The sequence below is a fragment of the Entelurus aequoreus genome, linkage group LG12 (genome assembly GCF_033978785.1).
Source record: "Entelurus aequoreus isolate RoL-2023_Sb linkage group LG12, RoL_Eaeq_v1.1, whole genome shotgun sequence".
Taxonomy (NCBI): domain Eukaryota; kingdom Metazoa; phylum Chordata; class Actinopteri; order Syngnathiformes; family Syngnathidae; genus Entelurus; species Entelurus aequoreus.
Window position 1 is genome coordinate 11,861,928 of NC_084742.1, and position 18,061 is coordinate 11,879,988.

General features: G+C 40.7%; 1 protein-coding gene across 1 annotated transcript in view; it reads left to right on the forward strand.

Moving 5' to 3' along the window:
* ptn (pleiotrophin) overlaps positions 1 to 14,598 on the forward strand; it is a 78,837-nt gene extending 64,239 nt beyond the window's left edge. Inside the window, exon 5 of the mRNA XM_062064723.1 lies at positions 14,158 to 14,598. Within this exon, the coding sequence (XP_061920707.1) occupies positions 14,158 to 14,213 (56 nt within the window). The 3' untranslated portion in view covers positions 14,214 to 14,598. The remainder of the gene's footprint in view (positions 1 to 14,157) is intronic.
* Positions 14,599 to 18,061: the final 3,463 nt, after the last annotated feature.

The following is an 18,061-nucleotide window of genomic DNA, read 5'->3' on the forward strand; positions in this document are numbered from 1 at the left end:
CAGTTGGAACACCCAACTGCGCCCAAGACCCAACCTCCAGGCTGATGATTTTAGGTTGTCCTGAAGAATTTGGAGGTAATCCTCCTTTTTCATTGTCCCATTTAAAGCACCAGTTCCATTGGCAGCAAAACAGGCCCAGAGCATAATACTACCACCACCATGCTTGGCGGTAGGTATGGTGTTCCTGGGATTAAAGGCCTCACCTTTTCTCCTCTAAACATGTTGCTGGGTATTGTGGCCAAAAAGCTAAATTTTTGTTTTATCTGACTGCAGAACTTTCCTCAAGAAGGTCTTATCTTTGTCCATGTGATGTCATATATTCGGTAGAAAATGGATGGATGGATGGATATATATATATATATATATATATATATATATACATACATATATATATATATATATATATATATGTATGTATATATATACGTATACATACTGTATATATATATTCCGAGCGCAATGATGTCATGTTATCAATGGAAATATGTGCTAGGAGACCCTGAGAGTAACAAGTGGTAGAAAATGGATTAGAAAGGACAGAATTTAAAAAATTATAATAAAAAAAATATATACAGTATATATACGCAGGTCGTAGTTTGGGGACCCCTGAATTAGACAGAGACTTGTGAACAATTACTTGCTAAGTACCGCCCCCTGCTAAGATGTTTTTTTTTTTTATGGCGACCATGTTTTTCAACCAATCTTGTTCAAATTGTGCACACATGTGCTTGTCAGTCCCCTGAAGGTCCATACCAAATTTGGTGTGATTTTAGCAAAGCACCATAAAGTTGTTTTGCAGGGCACACTGAGCTGCGTGAGACATTTCAAGTCAATCCCACTTTTAAGGTCGAACTTTGGGGTTCAAGACCAGCGCCACCGTGTGGTGTGTTTGTCAGAAAAATAATAGCACAGACAACACCGCAGGTGTGCATGTTTTGACAAAATGTCGCCCTTTTTGTGCCCAGCATGTCAGGACAACAAGGGGGCGTGGTCATTTTCTCACATGTCTGCTGGTTTGTCACTAAAATGACATCATCAAAGTCAGCTATGGTAGGTTCCTGCTTCCCCCAATAGAAAACGGATGGATGGTTTCCTTCTGTTCTCTCCATGATCCCCACCAGCGCTGCTTCATTAGCGTTAGCTTCATTTGAATTGAATATTTCCACTAAATTGAATCCATAATTATTTCAAACGGGGAGTCAGAAATACCCTGACGGGGGTGGGAAAAATTCAATTAAAACAACTTTTGTTTACGCCGTTGCCTTCATTACGTCGTGTTGACGTTCATCTTGTCGCAGTGCACATCGTTTGCCGTAATGCGGCGTGAACAGCAGGCAGCGGCGGCGGCGTTGTTTCCCCCGCATCCAATTCAATTCCCTGTAATGACGGCGCGGCTAAGCCGGAGGAATTCGATTAGCTCAAATGTGATTGGGGCTATGTAACAAGCTAGAAGGACACAAAAACACACGAGGGGTGTTTGACTCCGTGCGAATACGAGTGTTTGTGACAAACAACGCCAGCAGTCATGGACGTCCATCCACAGCCAAACCACGTTCTATGAGCAGCCATGTTTTTTTCTGAATGACCTCAGTTTACTTAGCGAGCGTACAAACATCAAACTCTGAACTCAGGATGTACTCACTCTACGCAACTCGTACTCTGCTGTAATCCTGCAATAATCCTGTTAGATTATTTCCAGTTTTACAGATTTGGTACCGATTCATGAAAAATCAAACAGTACCATATTTTTAGCCCATTTTTACACATATTCATAGTATTAATCACAATGGTATTGATACTATTCATAGTATCAATCATATCACTTAATCACGAGTGTCTCAAAGGGCTGCACAAGCCACAACGACATCCTCGGCTCAGATCCCCCATCAGGGCTGTCATGACGGAGATTATTTCGCAGTTTACTGCGAGGATTGTTCTCCCGTGATGCAAACGGACTTGACCGGACAATGGTAAAATGTAAGAACATGTTTAATCTTGACTATAATAAGTGTACAAACATAAAGCGCTCACAGCGGAGGCACAACTTGGCTAAGGAAACAAAAAACTAGCACTTAGGCAGACTATGGACATGAAACAAAAACCCTTACTGTGGCGTGAAACGAGCAGCATAAACTATGGACAAGAAATGAACCTCAGTAGAGCATGAACAATGTCATCAAGGACTATGGCATGGGCAAGGCAAAAACAGAGTACACAAAAACAGGAACTATGGAGTCTTAAAGGCCTACTGAAACCCACTACTACCGACCACGCAGTCTGATAGTTTATATATCAATGATGAAATCTTAACATTATAACACATGCCAATACGGCCGGGTTAACTTATAAAGTGACATTTTAAATTTGCCGCTAAACTTCCGGTTCGAAACGCCTCTGAGGATGCCGTATGCGCGTGACGTAACCCGGGGAACACGGATATGCCTTCCACATTGAAGCCAATACGAAAAAGCTCTGTTTTCATTTCATAATTCCACAGTATTCTGGACATCTGTGTTCGTGAATCTGTTGCAATCATGTTCATTGCATTATGGAGAAGGAAGCTGAGCAAGCAAAGAAGAAAGTTGTCGGTGCGAAATGGACGTATTTTTCGAACGTAGTCAGCAACAACAGTACACAGCCGGCGCTTCTTTGTTTACATTCCCGGAAGATGCAGTCAAGATGGAAGAACTCGGATAACAGAGACTCTAACCAGGAGGACTTTTGACTTCGATACACAGACGCCTGTAGAGAACTGGGACAACACAGACTCTTACCAGGATTACTTTGATTTGGATGACAAAGACGCAGACGTGCTACTGTGAGTATGCAGCTTTGGCTTCTAAACATTTGATCGCTTGACCGTATGTGCGCAACTTTTTTTTGCGTATGTACGTAACTTTTTTAAAATATATAAGCTTTATGAACCTTGGGTTAGGTGAACGGTCTTTTGGGCTGAGTGATTGTGTGTGTTGATCAGGTCTTTGAATTGTATTGGCGTGTTCTATGGAGCTAGGAGCTAGCAGAGGAGCTAGGAGCTAGCATAACAAACACGCAGGTGTTTTTATGCAGGATTAATTTGTGGCATATTAAATATAAGCCTGGTTGTGTTGTGGCTAATAGAGTATATATATGTCTTGTGTTTATTTACTGTTGTAGTCATTCCCAGCTGAATATCAGGTCACCCCCGGCTCTCACAGCATCTTCCCTATCTGAATAGCTTCAACTCCCCACTAGTCCTTCACTTGCACTTTACTCATCCACAAATCTTTCATCCTCGCTCAAATTAATGGGGAAATTGTCGCTTTCTCGGTCCGAATCTCTCTCACTTCATGCGGCCATCATTGTAAACAATAGGGAACTTTGCGTATATGTTCAACTGACTACGTCACGCTACTTCCGGTAGGGGCAAGCCTTTTTTTTTATCAGATACCAAAAGTTGCAATCTTTATCGTCGTTGTTCTATACTAAATCCTTTCAGCAAAAATATGGCAATATCGCGAAATGATCAAGTATGACACATAGAATAGATCTGCTATCCCCGTTTAAATAAAAAAAATTCATTTCAGTAGGCCTTTAAACCGAACAGAACATAACCAAACAAAATCCAGACCACGGAACATGACAGAGGCCCCCCTTAAGGACAGATCCCAGATGTCAAAAAAACAAAAACAAAAACAAAGCAGGATCAAGAGTCATGGGAGGGCGGGAGGGTGCAGCTCAGATCCCACATCAGGGCAAGAAAAAACTCAACCCAATGGGATTACAATGAGAAACCTTGGAGGGGACCGCAGATGTGGGGAACCCCCCACCCCCCGGGCGACCGGTGCAATGGACGTCGAGTGCACCTAGTAGTAGTGTGAGGGTCCAGTCCATAGTGGGGCCAGCAGGGGATCAACTTAGCAGCACAGATACGTCCCCAACTGATGCAAAGATGAGTGGTCATCTGTGGTCACCTAATAACCTCTCCACGCAGGAGATGGGGGCAGAGCAGAAAAGAGATGGCAGATCAACTGGTCTAAAATGGGGGTCTATTTAAAGGCTAGAGTATACAAATGAGTTTTAAGATGGGACTTAAATGCTTCTACTGAGGTAGCATCTCTAACTGTCTCTGGCATTCCAGAGTACTGGAGCCCGAATAGAAAACGCTCTATAGCCTGCAGACTTTTTTTGGGGCTCTGGGAATCACTAATAAGCCGGTGTTCTTAGAACGCAGATTTCTTGCCGGGTAGACTGCCTCTGAGGCCATGTCCACACGAACACAAATAATTAATAAACGCATACTTATCTCTGTGTTTAGGCCTCTAGTCCACACGCAGACGCATACTTTTGTCTTTAAAAACTCAGACTTTTACAACCGCTGGCCAAAGTGTAGAGATCCAAAACTCTCTGCTTAGCGTATGCGTGTACACGGCACAAACGGAGACTTGTGATGACGTCACGGTTGTGCGCTGTCATTTCCAAGCTCAACAACACTGCCTTGCTGCCTTTAAAGGCCTACTGAAATGATTTTTTAAAATTTAAACGGGGATAGCAGATCCATTCTATGTGTCATACTTGATCATTTCGCGATATTGACATATTTTTGCTGAAAGGATTTAGTAGAGAACATCGACGATAAAGATCGCAACTTTTGGTATCTGATAAAAAAAAGCCTTGCCCCTATCGGAAGTAGCGTGACGTAGTCAGTTGATAGCCTCCTCATATTTTCCTGTTGTTTTCAATGCAGCTAGAGCGATTCGGACCGAGAAAGCGACGATTACCCCATTAATTTGAGCGAGGATGAAAGATTTGTGGATGAGGAACGTTAGAGTGAAGGACTAGAGGCAGTGCAAGACATATCTTTTTTTGCTCTGACCGTAACTTAGGTACAAGGGCTCATTGGATTCCACACTCTCTCCTTTTTCTATTGTGGATCACAGATTTGTATTTTAAACCACCTCGGATACTATATCCTCTTGAAAATGAGAGTCGAGAACGCGAAATGGACATTCACAGTGACTTTTATCTCCACGACAATACATCGACGAAACACTTTAGCTACGGAGCTAACGTGATAGCATCGTGCTTAACTGCATATAGAAACAAAATAAATAAATTCCTGACTGGAAGGATAGACAGAAGAGCAACAATACTATTAAACCAGGGACATGTAACTACACTGTTAATGCGTTCCAGCTTGGTGAAGCTTAAAAATGCTGTTGCTAACGATGCCATTGAAGCTAACTTAGTATAACGGGACCTCACAGAGCTATGATAAAAACATTAGCGCTCCACTTCACCACGATCATCCGTGCGGTCGGTGGCTAGCGTCGGCTAGCGCGTCTGCTATCCGAGTCAAAGTCTTCCTGGTTGTGTTGCTGTAGTCCGCCGCTAATACACTGATCCCACCTACAACTTTCTTCTTTGCAGTCTTCATTGTTCATTAAACAAATTGCAAAAGATTCACCAACACAGATGTCCAGAATACTGTGGAATTATGAGATGAAAACAGAGCTATTTTGTATTGTATTCAATGGGGTACCGATACTTCTGTTTCACTGGTTACGTCACGCGCATACGTCATCATCCAAAGACGTTTTCAACCGGAAGTTTAGCGGGAAATTTAAAATTGCACTTTATAAGTTAACCCGGCCGTATTGGCATGTGTTGCAATGTTAAGATTTCATCATTGATATATAAACTATCAGACTGCGTGGTCGGTAGTAGTGGGTTTCAGTAGGCCTTTAAACACACTCTAAGATGACTTTACTGTATGTCTGAACGTAAACATGCTGCTCTTTTCACTCAACATTAATAAAAAAGACACATCAAAATGGGCTTTGCAACACTCCCGCCGGCGCAAATGACAGTCAGCTGTTTTGGATATGATCGCTGTGGAACGTCCACCTGATGGTACAACTTTGACAAGCAAGACTTTTTGCTCTGTGTCATAAGAAAGGTGCAACATTATCTTATGTTTTTAGTCCTTGTTTAACGACAAATCATGAAGTTAACTTACGTGTCTTGCTTTCATTTTTGTAGATGGAGCCGGGGGCGACCGTGCTCGCGCGTAATAAGCGACCAACCAACTACAAAAAATAATAATGTAGAGTCCTCCTTGCAGTGTGTACTGATGTTAAAGACAATACACACTTCATTGTCCACATACCATAACACTATATCGATGATTAAATGCTTTATAATTCCCTTAAACATGCAAAATGGTTTCCTTGGCTCGTTAGTACATGCTGATTTTAGAAATAATGTACACTTCACTGCACATGTAATACATCACCATGTTGCTGAACATCTTATAATTCTATGAGTTTTGGGTTTCAGCAGCACAGGTGTGCATTCGCTCTTTAATAATGTTCCCAGGGCTCTGTGTATGTGCAAGCTGGTTTTAAAGATAATGTACATGTCATTGTACGTCTAAAGCAGGGGTGTAAAACGTACGGTCCGAGGGCCGGATCAGGCCAGGCGAACAGGTTTTATCCGGCACGCGGGATGAGTTTGCTAAGTATAAAAATGAGCCGAAATTTTGGAATGAAAGAAACTGCTGTTCTAAATGTGTCCACTAGATTTCACAATTCTTTGTTTATTTGTACATTATGCTACATATGTAAACAAAAACAAAAAAAAACACATTTTTATTCAGAAAGTATAAATAACGACAAATAAAGATATAATAAAATTAACCGCAACATGTAAGTGTAAAAACCCCCCAACAACATTATGATTTGTACATTTTCAGAATGTGCTTGTTCTGTTTTTGTCATAACGTGGACTATGGGATGTTTGTTTTCCCGAGATGCAAGTAAAGTTGGACTGGACATGGCGTGAAGGTAGATACATATTTATTTTAACACTAACAAACTACAAAAAGGGGTACAAACAAAAGGCGCGCTCACAGGCGGAGATAAACTTGGCTAAGAAAACAAAACTTGCACAAAGGCAGAAACTATGAACATGAAACAAAACTCGCTAACTGTGACATGAACAAACAAAACTTACGTGGCACGGCATGAAGCATAACTATGAACAGGCATGAGTATCAGAAGTAGCAGAGTTAGCATGGGTGTCAGAAGTAATGTCGCCAGGCTGACTTCCTGGCAACAATGGGCTTAAATAATACAGACATGATTTGTGACGGGTGCGCGAGTGCAAAACGTGAGACAGGTGAAACTAATGAGTAGTCATGGTGACAAGGCAAGGGAGTGAAAGCAGGAACTAAAAAGTGTCCAAAAACCAAGCAGAACATAACTAAACAAAAACATGATCAACAGACATGACAGTTTTTAAACAAAGAAAACAATCTACAGTTGTCTTTATTTTTAAGTTATCGTGCCAGTCCCGCCCACTTGGGAGTAGATTTTTCTCCATGTGGCCCCCGATCTAAAATGAGTTTGACACTCCTGGTCTAAAGTATATCAAAATAAACATAATGCCACCAAGTCAGACATTGCTGCTTTTTCAGGCTTCTGATTGGACTAAATGTGCATGGCAGCAGGTGTATGAGTTTGTGTGTAGACAAAGACAGTTTTGAAACTACATTTGTGTGGATGGAGCTTGTTTTAACCCCAAATATGTGTTTTTTAAACTGTCTGTGTTGGTGTGGAGATGGCCTAAGTTAGGCACTGAATCTGTCGGTTCTACAGGGCTCCGATTCACGTACAATGTAATGGTGCCATGTTACTGTAGCTGGGTGGCGCAAGACGTCACGCACGGTTGCCTACTAAGCTCGGCTCTTTGCACTTCTGCACTTTACGATTGCTCCAGCAGCACTGAGAGTGGACTAACTACCTGCGAAACTACCTCTAGTAATGTTGCAATTTCCAATGCCAACAAATAAATAAACTCAAAAGTGCTCCAACGTAAGTTAGGTAAGACTCCACTTCCAAAAATGGACTAGCTTGATGCTTGAATACATCCATCCATCCATTTTCTACCGCTTGTGCACCTGGGTTGATTGGCAACACTAAATTGGCCCTAGTGTGTGAATGTGAGTGCTTAAATACATTGGTTTTGTTATGGAAATGCTACTGATTAGCATTAGCGATTTTTCATGGCAATTTCAACACCTCCAAATCTGGCATGATATCAGCACTTCAGTCATCAACAATTGCATCATCTGAGAAATGGACATTGAAACAGACTTGATAGGATATGTACAGAGAGCAGTGAACAAAGTGAGTTCAGAAAGCATAAGAACGAGTATATACATTTGATTATTTACATTTGATTATTTACAATCCGGGGAGGTGGGATGTGGAGGGGGGAGGGTGTTAGTCTAGGGTTGAAGTTGTCTGGAGGTGTTCTTTTAGTGCGGTTTTGAAGGAGGATAGAGAGGCACTTTCTTTTACACCTGTTGGGAGTGCATTCCATATTGATGTGGCATAGAAGGAGAATGAGTTAAGACCTTTGTTAGATCGGAATCTGGGTTTAACGTGGTTTGTGGAGCTCCCCCTGGTGTTGTGGTTATGGCGGTCATTTACGTTATGGAAGTAGTTTGACATGTACTTCGGTATCAGGGAGTTGTAGCGAATTTTATAGACTAGGCTCAGTGCAAGTTGTTTTACTCTGTCCTCCACCCTGAGCCAGCCCACTTTGGAGAAGTGGGTAGGAGAGAGGTGTGATCTGGGGTGGAGGTCTAAAAGTAACCTGACTAGCTTGTTCTGGGATGTTTGGAGTCTAGATTTAAGGGTTTTGGAGGTGCTAGGGTACCAGGAGGCTTTGTAGTTATCGGGTCAAGACAATATATTTCTGTTGATTACAATACATGAACGAAACAGAACACCTTCATGTTGCTTCCCATCCTACACAGTGGAGTTTTACAAGCGTTCTTCTTGGTAGGTTCAAAGACAGCTTTTGTCTTCTCGACGGGAACTCAATGTAACACAAAGTTTTGTGATAACTTAGATACAATTATTCTGACATTTAACACTTTTTAGGGCGCAACAAAAGGCTAGATTTAACAGAGACAACTGACTAGCCAACACACCATAAACTACTGCCATCTAACGTCTCGAACTTGCAACTCTAAACGTAACTTATTGTCATACTTTCAAATGAGACTCAGAAATGTGATAATAAAGCAAGACATAACAACGAGACAACAGTTATCATAATCATCTCATTTTTAAACGTTGCAATTATAAATTATATGTTATTATGTAAAACAGGGGTGCCCATTACGTCGATCGTGGAGGTTGTGTTAGTCGATCGGCAGCAAGGCATTAAAAAAATTAAGTAATGACGGCCGCCACTTTGTGCAATAGAAATAATCACAATAATTCAAAAAAGGACCAGAAATCATGAGCCAAGTTAAAAAAAATTGCAGTAAAATGGCACAAAATGTGAATGCTAAGTGTGAACGCAGGTCAGAGAGATGGGATGAATAGCCACGAGTAAGACCGCATAAAATTTTTTTAAACTGGCTGTCGTGTTTACTTTGTCCAATCAGAAGTCTGACAAATAAATTATTGTTTTTCGACATACCAAAAAAAGCACAGATTTTATGGAAAAAGGTTTCTGTGTGGACGACAGAACCAAATATTAGCGTTTGTGTGGCCATTAACGCTAGCGAATCAGGAGTCACTCCTGTTTGATCACAAGACTTGTGATGAAGGCCAGTGGCAACAAGGCAGGAGAAACCCAATCTGACAGCAGATGGAGTTTCCAGCACATTTGGGAGATAAAGCTCCAAGAAGCAGAAGGGTTACGGGGCAGAAAGTAAAGGGGAAGGGATTCCGTTCCCCCGGCGTGGGATCAGAGGGCTTAGGTGGCAAGACAACAAAAACAGGAAATTGTTTGACTGGGAGCAGCAGGAGGAGATTGAAGGAAGTCATATTTGCAATTCAGAGCAAGAAGCCATGTTGGATGGAGTGTGAGATCCGTCATGTCCACAGAGACATGACGTCTCCAAAGAGCACAATGGACAGTTTGGTCAGAGTTTCTAGAATCTTCTGTCTCGACTTTTCAACTCACTTTCATTTTCAACGTGAACCACCATGACGCCACATTAAACAACACATTTATTGAGTTTGAATATACATGACGAGTCATAGGTGGCTGGGGGTCAAAGTTCTGTACATGTCACGTGATTTGTGTTGAACATTTTAGCTGGATAGATGGATGGATTGGCGGAAGGATGGGCGGATGGATGTGGCTAGATCAGGGGTCGGCAACCCACGGCTCCGGAGCCGCATGCGGCTCCTTGACCACTCTGATGCGGCTCAGCTACATACATGCCGACCCCCCCGATTTTCCCAGGAGATTGATGGATCTCAGTGTCTCTCATAAATTACTCCCAGGGAAAAAATAATCCAATTTACACTCTAATTACTAAATAAAGGGCGTGCCCTAATTGCACTGCAGTAATTGTCCTCTATAGCATTTACATACAGCGTGCCAGTCCAGCCACATGTTGCATGTTGTTATTACTTGCACACACAGGAGACAGCAAAGCATACTTAGTCATCAGCCACACAGCTTACACTGACGGTAGCCGTATCAAACAACTTTAACATTGTTAAGTTACAAATATGCGCCACACTGTGAACCCACACCAAATAAGAATGAAAAACACATTTCTGGAGAACATCCCACCGTAACACAACATAAACACAACACAACCATTACCCAGAATCCCATTCAGCCCCAACTCTTCCGGTCTACATTATACACCCCCGCTACCACCAAATCCCCCCACACATCAACCCGCCCCCTCTCTCCGTGCGTTGGTTGAACGGAAGAGTTAGGGCTGCATGGGATTCTGGGTATTGGTACCGTCAGTGTAAGATGTGTGGCTGCTGAGTTAGTACGCCTTGCTGTCACTTACGTGAGCAAGCTGAAATTGCATTCTACGTGTGGTCGAGCAGGTACACTGTTAGGGCAGACTGTAGAGGGCGCCAAATGCAGTGTCATCACGCTCTGATATTCGGGAGTCTCCCGGGAATAGTGAGAGGGCTGGCAAGTATGATGCTATCAAGTGCCATTAGTTCAAAACTCGCGGGCTGCACTAACATCAAGTTTCCACATTAAAGTGCGTGCCGGTGCGTGTGTCGGAGACCCCTGGTTAACATAGCACAAAGCATTTAAGCTTTGTATGCAGTGTTTTTCATTTAAAAAATTTTTTTGTGGCTCCCATTACTTTCTTAAATTTGTGAAACTTGCCAAAATGGCTCTTTGAGTGGTAAAGGTTGCCGACCCCTGGGCTAGATGGACGTATGGGTGAATGAATGAATGAATGAATGATCTTTATTTGTCATTGTGCTTGTACAGGTACAGGTCCAACGAAATTTAGGTTGCTTCCCTAAGGTGCTTTGCATTTTAAAAAAAAAGAAGAAACCACACAATATACAGAAACAACACAATATACACAATATGCAATATACAATATGGCCTAAGACCACTCCTCTAAGTGGCAATGTAAAAAAAAAACGAGACAATAATAAGTATAAAGTGACTAGTAAACTGACTAGAGGAGTAATGCTGGTTCCCAGTGTGCTGAGGGGGTGGGAGTCAGCATTTCCTACCTCCTATGCTGTGCAGGCTTTTTGTTGTGGATTAAATATGTAAATAAATATGGTAAGTATTGTCCAGAATATGGTAAGTATGGTAAGTGAATAGGTGGTAGTGTGGGTTGATGGATAGATGGATGGATGGATAGGTGGGTGGATCGGAGGATTGATGGATTGATGGATGGATAGGTGGGTGGATCGTGGATGAACAGATGGATGTGGATGGATGAACGAATGGGTGGATAGATGGGTGGGAATGTGGGTCGGTGGATGGATGGAAGGGTGGATTAGGATGGATAGGTGGATTGTTGGATGAATGGATGTGTGCATGGTTGGGTGGATGTGTTAGTTGATAGATGGATGATGGCTGATGGACATGGATGAATGTGTGCAAGGGGGTGTGTGGGCTTGGTTAATAGATGATTGGATGGATGGGTTGATGGTAGATAGGTGGATGGACATGGATGGATGGATTTGTGTATGGGTGGATAGGTTGGTTAAAAGATGGATGATGGCTGGATGGATACTGGATGGATGGATGGATGGTTGGGTGAGTGAGTGAGTGAGTTGGTGGGTGTGTGGAGAGTGTGATGGGATGGTGAGTGGATGGATTATAGATAGAAAAAGAAGTAAACAAAAATAAATACCGTAATTTCCGGACTATAAGCCGCACCTGACTATAAGCCGCACCAGCTAAATTTAGGGGAAAATACAGATTGCTTCATATATAAGCCGCACCCGACTATAAGCCGCAGGGTTTTGATGTGTAATTACCGTAGTATATAGGGGTTCCTGCTACCACGGAGGGGATTGTCGGGACAGAGATGACTGTTTGGGAACGCAAAGCGTCCCATTTATTAACAATAAATCTTTCAATCATTCAATCAAACTTTCACATCTTTGACATGGTGAACAGCATTCATGCAGAGTACAAATAATACAACGGTGCAAAGTAATACAAAGTGCTCGTCTGTATGTTATCAAAATAACCTGCCTACCGGTATATGAAAAGTCAGTCTTTAATCATTGTGTCATCGTCTTCCTCCTGCGTACTAAAACCACCGAAATCCTCTTCGTCGGTGTCGGAGAAGAACAGGCCGTAAATAAGCCGCACCCTTGTATAAGCCGCAGGGACCAGAACGAGGGGAAAAAGTAGCGGCTTATAGTCCGGAAATTACGGTAAATACAATTAAAAAATTAAATTAAACAATTATAAAAATAACACATCCTCTTCATAGGTGCATGTCAATAAATAAAAATAAAAATAATTTACCATTTTAGGACTTTAAGACTAAAAGAACAATTAATTACACTTTTCAAATCTATTCAAATGTTATGAGCTATTAGTGTATAAGTCAGTGGTCACCAACCTTTTTGAGTCCAAGATCCCTGGTCTTAGCCAAAAACCCAGTACAGGCCAAAAGTTTGGACACACCTTCTCATTCAGTGCGTTTTCTTAATTTTAATGACTATTTACATTGTAGATTGTCACTGAAGGTATCAAAACTATGAATGAACACATGTGGAGTTATGTACTTAACAAAAAAAGGTGAACTAACTGAAAACATGTTTTATATTCTAGTTTCTTCAAAATAGCCACCCTTTGCTCTGATTACTTTTTCGCACACTCTTGGCATTCTCTTGATGAGCTTTAAGAGGTAGTCACCTGAAACGGTTTTCACTTCACAGGTGTGCTTGAAGCTCATCGAGAGAATGCCAAGAGTGTGCAAAGCAGTAAGCAGAGTAATCAAAGGGTGGCTATTTTGAAGAAACTAGAATATAAAACATGTTTTCAGTTATTTGGAATGCCTTCAGTGACAATCTACAATGTAAATAGTCATGAAAATAAAGAAAACGCATTGAATGAGGAGAAGGTGTGTCCAAAATTTTGGCCTGTACTATATATATATATATATATATATATATATATATATATATATATATATATATATATATATATATATATATATATATATATATATATATATATATATTAGTTTTTGTTTTTTAAAGACAAAGCTTTGTGTGGTTGTTGTCGTCATTGGCTGATTTGGGCTTTTTCTCACTGTTTCTTGCTGTTTTTCCAATTTCTGCTGGTGTTTTATGTTTGTTTTTTGTAATGTTCGTCGGGCCAATGATAATCGAGTCACGGGCCACAGACGGCCCCTATGCCACATTTTGGGCACCCTTGCTGTAGAAGCTAACTGTTTATAATGTTCTAATATTTTCGCGATCGACCGGTAGGGTCCTAAAGATTGATGGGTTGGCGAGCCCTGGTATAAGTGTGTATACAGTAATTTACATACACAATAACTCACTTTTTAAACGTAAGGAAACATCGTTAAATCACAAATGCAAAAGACAAAATGAAAAACTGGGAGAAATGTTTGAATTAATAATTATTTTAAAATGTTGAAATATTGGGGTGAAAATCTGACACAAACCTTTGATTCATCAGTAAATGCTCAATGTTAAAAAAAAAGCAAAGACCAATCAATAACAATCAACGCATGCAGTGCATTGATTAATATTGTTGAACTGGGATTCTTTTCATTTGGATGTATGAGTTACTTCACGTCAGGTGACCAAGGTGAAAGGTCACCGCCTTCCCTCGTCCCTTCTCACGCGTCTTCTTCCCGTCCCGTTCGTCCCCCAGACGCCAAGAAGCAGAAGAAAGAAGGCAAGAAGCGAGAGCGCGGCCAGATGGACTGATGGCCGCCCAGGCGAGGACGACGACGGTGAAGACCGAGAGGAGGAGGATGAAGACGACGACTGCTCCAACATGGCCGCCGGTCCGCCTGTCTCGTAGGCCGTGCAGATTTGTCCTGTAGTGTTTGACTCTAGCGGTCACTTGTGTTCTTACTTAGCTTCATTAATGCCAGCAGAGACCTGTTCAAAAGTCCAGATGTTAACTCCTACTGACAACACAAAAACTGTACATGACCTTTAACCTCTTAACTATGCTGCTTTCTTTCATTTCTGTTTACCTCAATTTGCCCCATTTTTAATCCTCATTAACATCTAAGCTAACACGCCCCCCCCAATGACCCCGCCCCCTTCCTTCCCCGAATAAATAAATAAAAGAAGACATTTCAAACATTTTTTTATTGTTATTAGTATCAACATTTCCATCCTGAAAGAATATGGCACAGTTGAAGCACTAAATGACGTGAAAAATCAATACCACTGTTACTCTACAGGGGGCGCTGTCGACAGGGAGAAAGGGAAGGGGGCGGGGCTTTTGGGGGTCAGGCTTCATAGATATTAGCTATTAAACACACACATTATGTACATTTTCCAACAGACTTATATAGATCATTTCATATATAATTCAATATTTACAGCGCCAACAACTAAGCCACACGTCACAGGAAACAAGCACAGACATGAGCAGCAGGCTACTTGTGCGCCCCCTAGCGCCCGACGTTGCAAACCATGCCCACACAAATCGAGAAAAAAAAAAAGAAAGAAAAAAAGCAGACCAAAGCGTTTTTAGTTTATGTACAAAAAAAGTGTGAAAATAGTCCACCGAGTTATTACACAAGTCTTTGGAAGCTTGTTTGTTAGACACTTTCTCTCGCTCTTATGTGCCATTTAGAAAACACACACACACACACACACACACACACTGGTTATCATTTGGAATGGGGACCACCCTTTCTACAGGTTGTGGAGGCATACAAAAAATTAGGTAAAATGGCCACTGGCCAGTTAGCTCATACACGTCTTTAAATCTCTGGATTGATGAAGTAATGTGCTGATCATTCTTACTGGGGACCCTGGGGGAAAAGAGTTAATATGGTTCATGGGGACCACATTTAAATAATTTTGCATAATTCACACAAATTTGTACGTGAGGACCATTTAAAAAAAAAAAAAAAAAAAGTTCAAATTAGATGTTAAACATTTTTACTTTTTAGTAAACATGTTTTATGGGCCAAAGCTTAAAAAAATCACTTAGGCATCTTCAGAATGGATCTGACTATCATTTAAAAAGGTTTCCCTTTAATGCAGGGGTGTCCAAACATTTTCCACTGAGGGCCGCACACTGAAAAATCAAAGCAAGCGGGGGCCATTTTGATATTTTTTTATTTTAAAAACCAATACAATATATGTATAAAAAAGATACATTTAGGCCTCCACTCAGACTTGATCCTGGGGACCCCAAAAGGTTTTGGTCAAAAAAAATATTACAAATGTGTCGTTATTTAGTATTATTATTATTATTATTATTATTATTCAAGGTTTAAATCTCTAGATCAACATTAGGTCTATCTGTCAATAAAACGCTTTCAAAGATTTAAGTTGTATGCCATTTTTGTCAAGGAAAACCGTGTTTTTTTTATGGAAAAAAACACAAAATATGCAATATTTTCCCCCAATAAAATTTTAAAGTGGAATATTTGAGATTATATAATAATTGGAGTTTTAAAAAGGTCAATAACTCATAACAACATTGATTTTAATTCATTATTTTTTTGAGCAATGACACTTAAAAAAAAAAAAAAAAGTCCCACTAAAATTATTGGGGATACAAAAGGGTACTGCTCAGTAAAGTTTAAAAAAAATAAATCCAACATTTTTTTTTACTTTTACCACAATAGTCTCAAGATCAACTTCAGATCTATCCGTCAATTATAAGTTTTATTGTTGTTTATGTTTTTTGTTTGTTCTTTTTAGGCCCTACTTTAAAAAACTTTGTTTTTTAAATGGCAACCAAAAAATATGCAACATTTTCCCCCCCAACATATCTCAAAGTGGAATATTTAATGTGAAGTAAATGGAGCCTTGAATAGGTCAATAATTCATAATGACATTGATTTTGATTGATTATTATTTTTTAAAGAAAGAAACAGCCTGCATGGCAGCTTTGTGTTATTAGACTAAATAATGCAACCTTTTCTTGTTACATTTCACCTGTTTGCTCCTTTATACAAATTTTTATGTTTTTTATTTTTTTTTCATCATATTTTTAGAATGTTAAAAAATTACCTGCGGCCGAACTTTGGACACCCCTGCTATAGGGGACCTGTTTTTTTGTCCCCATACCGTCAGAGGTCCCCTAAAGGTGACTGTTTAAACAGAGCGATGTCCCCATTAAGTAAGCATTGCCAGAACACACACACACACACACACACACACACACACACACACACACACACACACACACACACACACACACACACACACACACACACACACACACACACACACACACACACACACACACACACGCACCCAGGGATGACAATGGCGGCTGTCAAACGACAGTATAGCAGGAGCTCAGAGCGAACAAACACACAAGAGCAATTTGTCACATTCTCGCTAGAAGGCACTTTTAAAAATTGCTCCGTACAATCTGCCGATATAGTCTTTTTTTTTTTCTTCTTTTTTTGGGGACGCCTCGTTCCTCCGCGCCCCCTCCCACGTCCCTGCGAGACGTCCTCCATGCTCCCTAGAAGGAGTCGAGCCCTTTGACATTAGCCGTGTGAAGAGGAGCCCGATTAGCTCTGACGGCACGTTGACGACGTCGTCATGACGACCGGACAAACACGATGAGGCGGGAGAAGACGGGATGCTGAACGTCTTCCACTTGTCTATTCGTTTTATTGCCATGGACATGAGTGAGTCACCGATGAGTCGTTCAAATCTGTAAACGCTGAATCGGTGCTAGTTTTCTGCGAGCCAGATTACAGTTTTTCTCAGTCACTGTGGTACAATTATTTGATCAGAATCCTCAAAACTACTTTGAACTCGATTCAGTCACTTTTTCGAAATGTTCCTCAATTCTGAGGTGAAAGTTCCACGGTGTTAGCACCGTTAGCACGTTTTGCTTAAACATGTGACAGCATAGATGCAATTTTTAAAAAAATTAGCAGATTTTACGTTAAAATACTGGCAGATCCGTCGGCAGAATTTTATCGTAAAAATAAAAGTGACAGCGTTTTTAATGTTCCGTACAGTAATGCGTTGCAAAAGCAACTGTAAATTTTACGGTAAAAAAAAAATGGCAGCTCATTAGGTAAAATTGTACAGTAAAAATAACAGCGGTACCGTTTTTCCATGAACAGTAACGAACTGTAAGAACGAGCATCGATTTTGCGGTAAAATACTGGCAGATCAGTCGGCAGAATTTTATCGTAAAAATAAAAGTGACAGCGTTTTTAATGTTCCGTACAGTAATGCGTTGCAAAAGCAACTGTAAATTTTACGGTAAAAAAAAAAATGGCAGCTCATTAGGTAAAATTTTACAGTAAAAATAACAGCAGTACCGTTTTTCCATGAACAGTAACGAACTGTAAGAACGAGCATCGATTTTGCGGTAAAATACTGGCAGCTCAGTCGGCAGAATTTTATCGTAAAAATAAAAGTGACAGCGTTTTCAATGTTCCGTACAGTAATGCGTTGCAAAAGCAACTGTAAATTTTACGGTAAAAAAAAAAAAGACAGCTCATTAGGTAAAATTTTACAGTAAAAATAACAGCGGTACCGTTTTTCCATGAACAGTAACGAACTGTAAGAACGAGCATCGATTTTGCGGTAAAATACTGGCAGCTCAG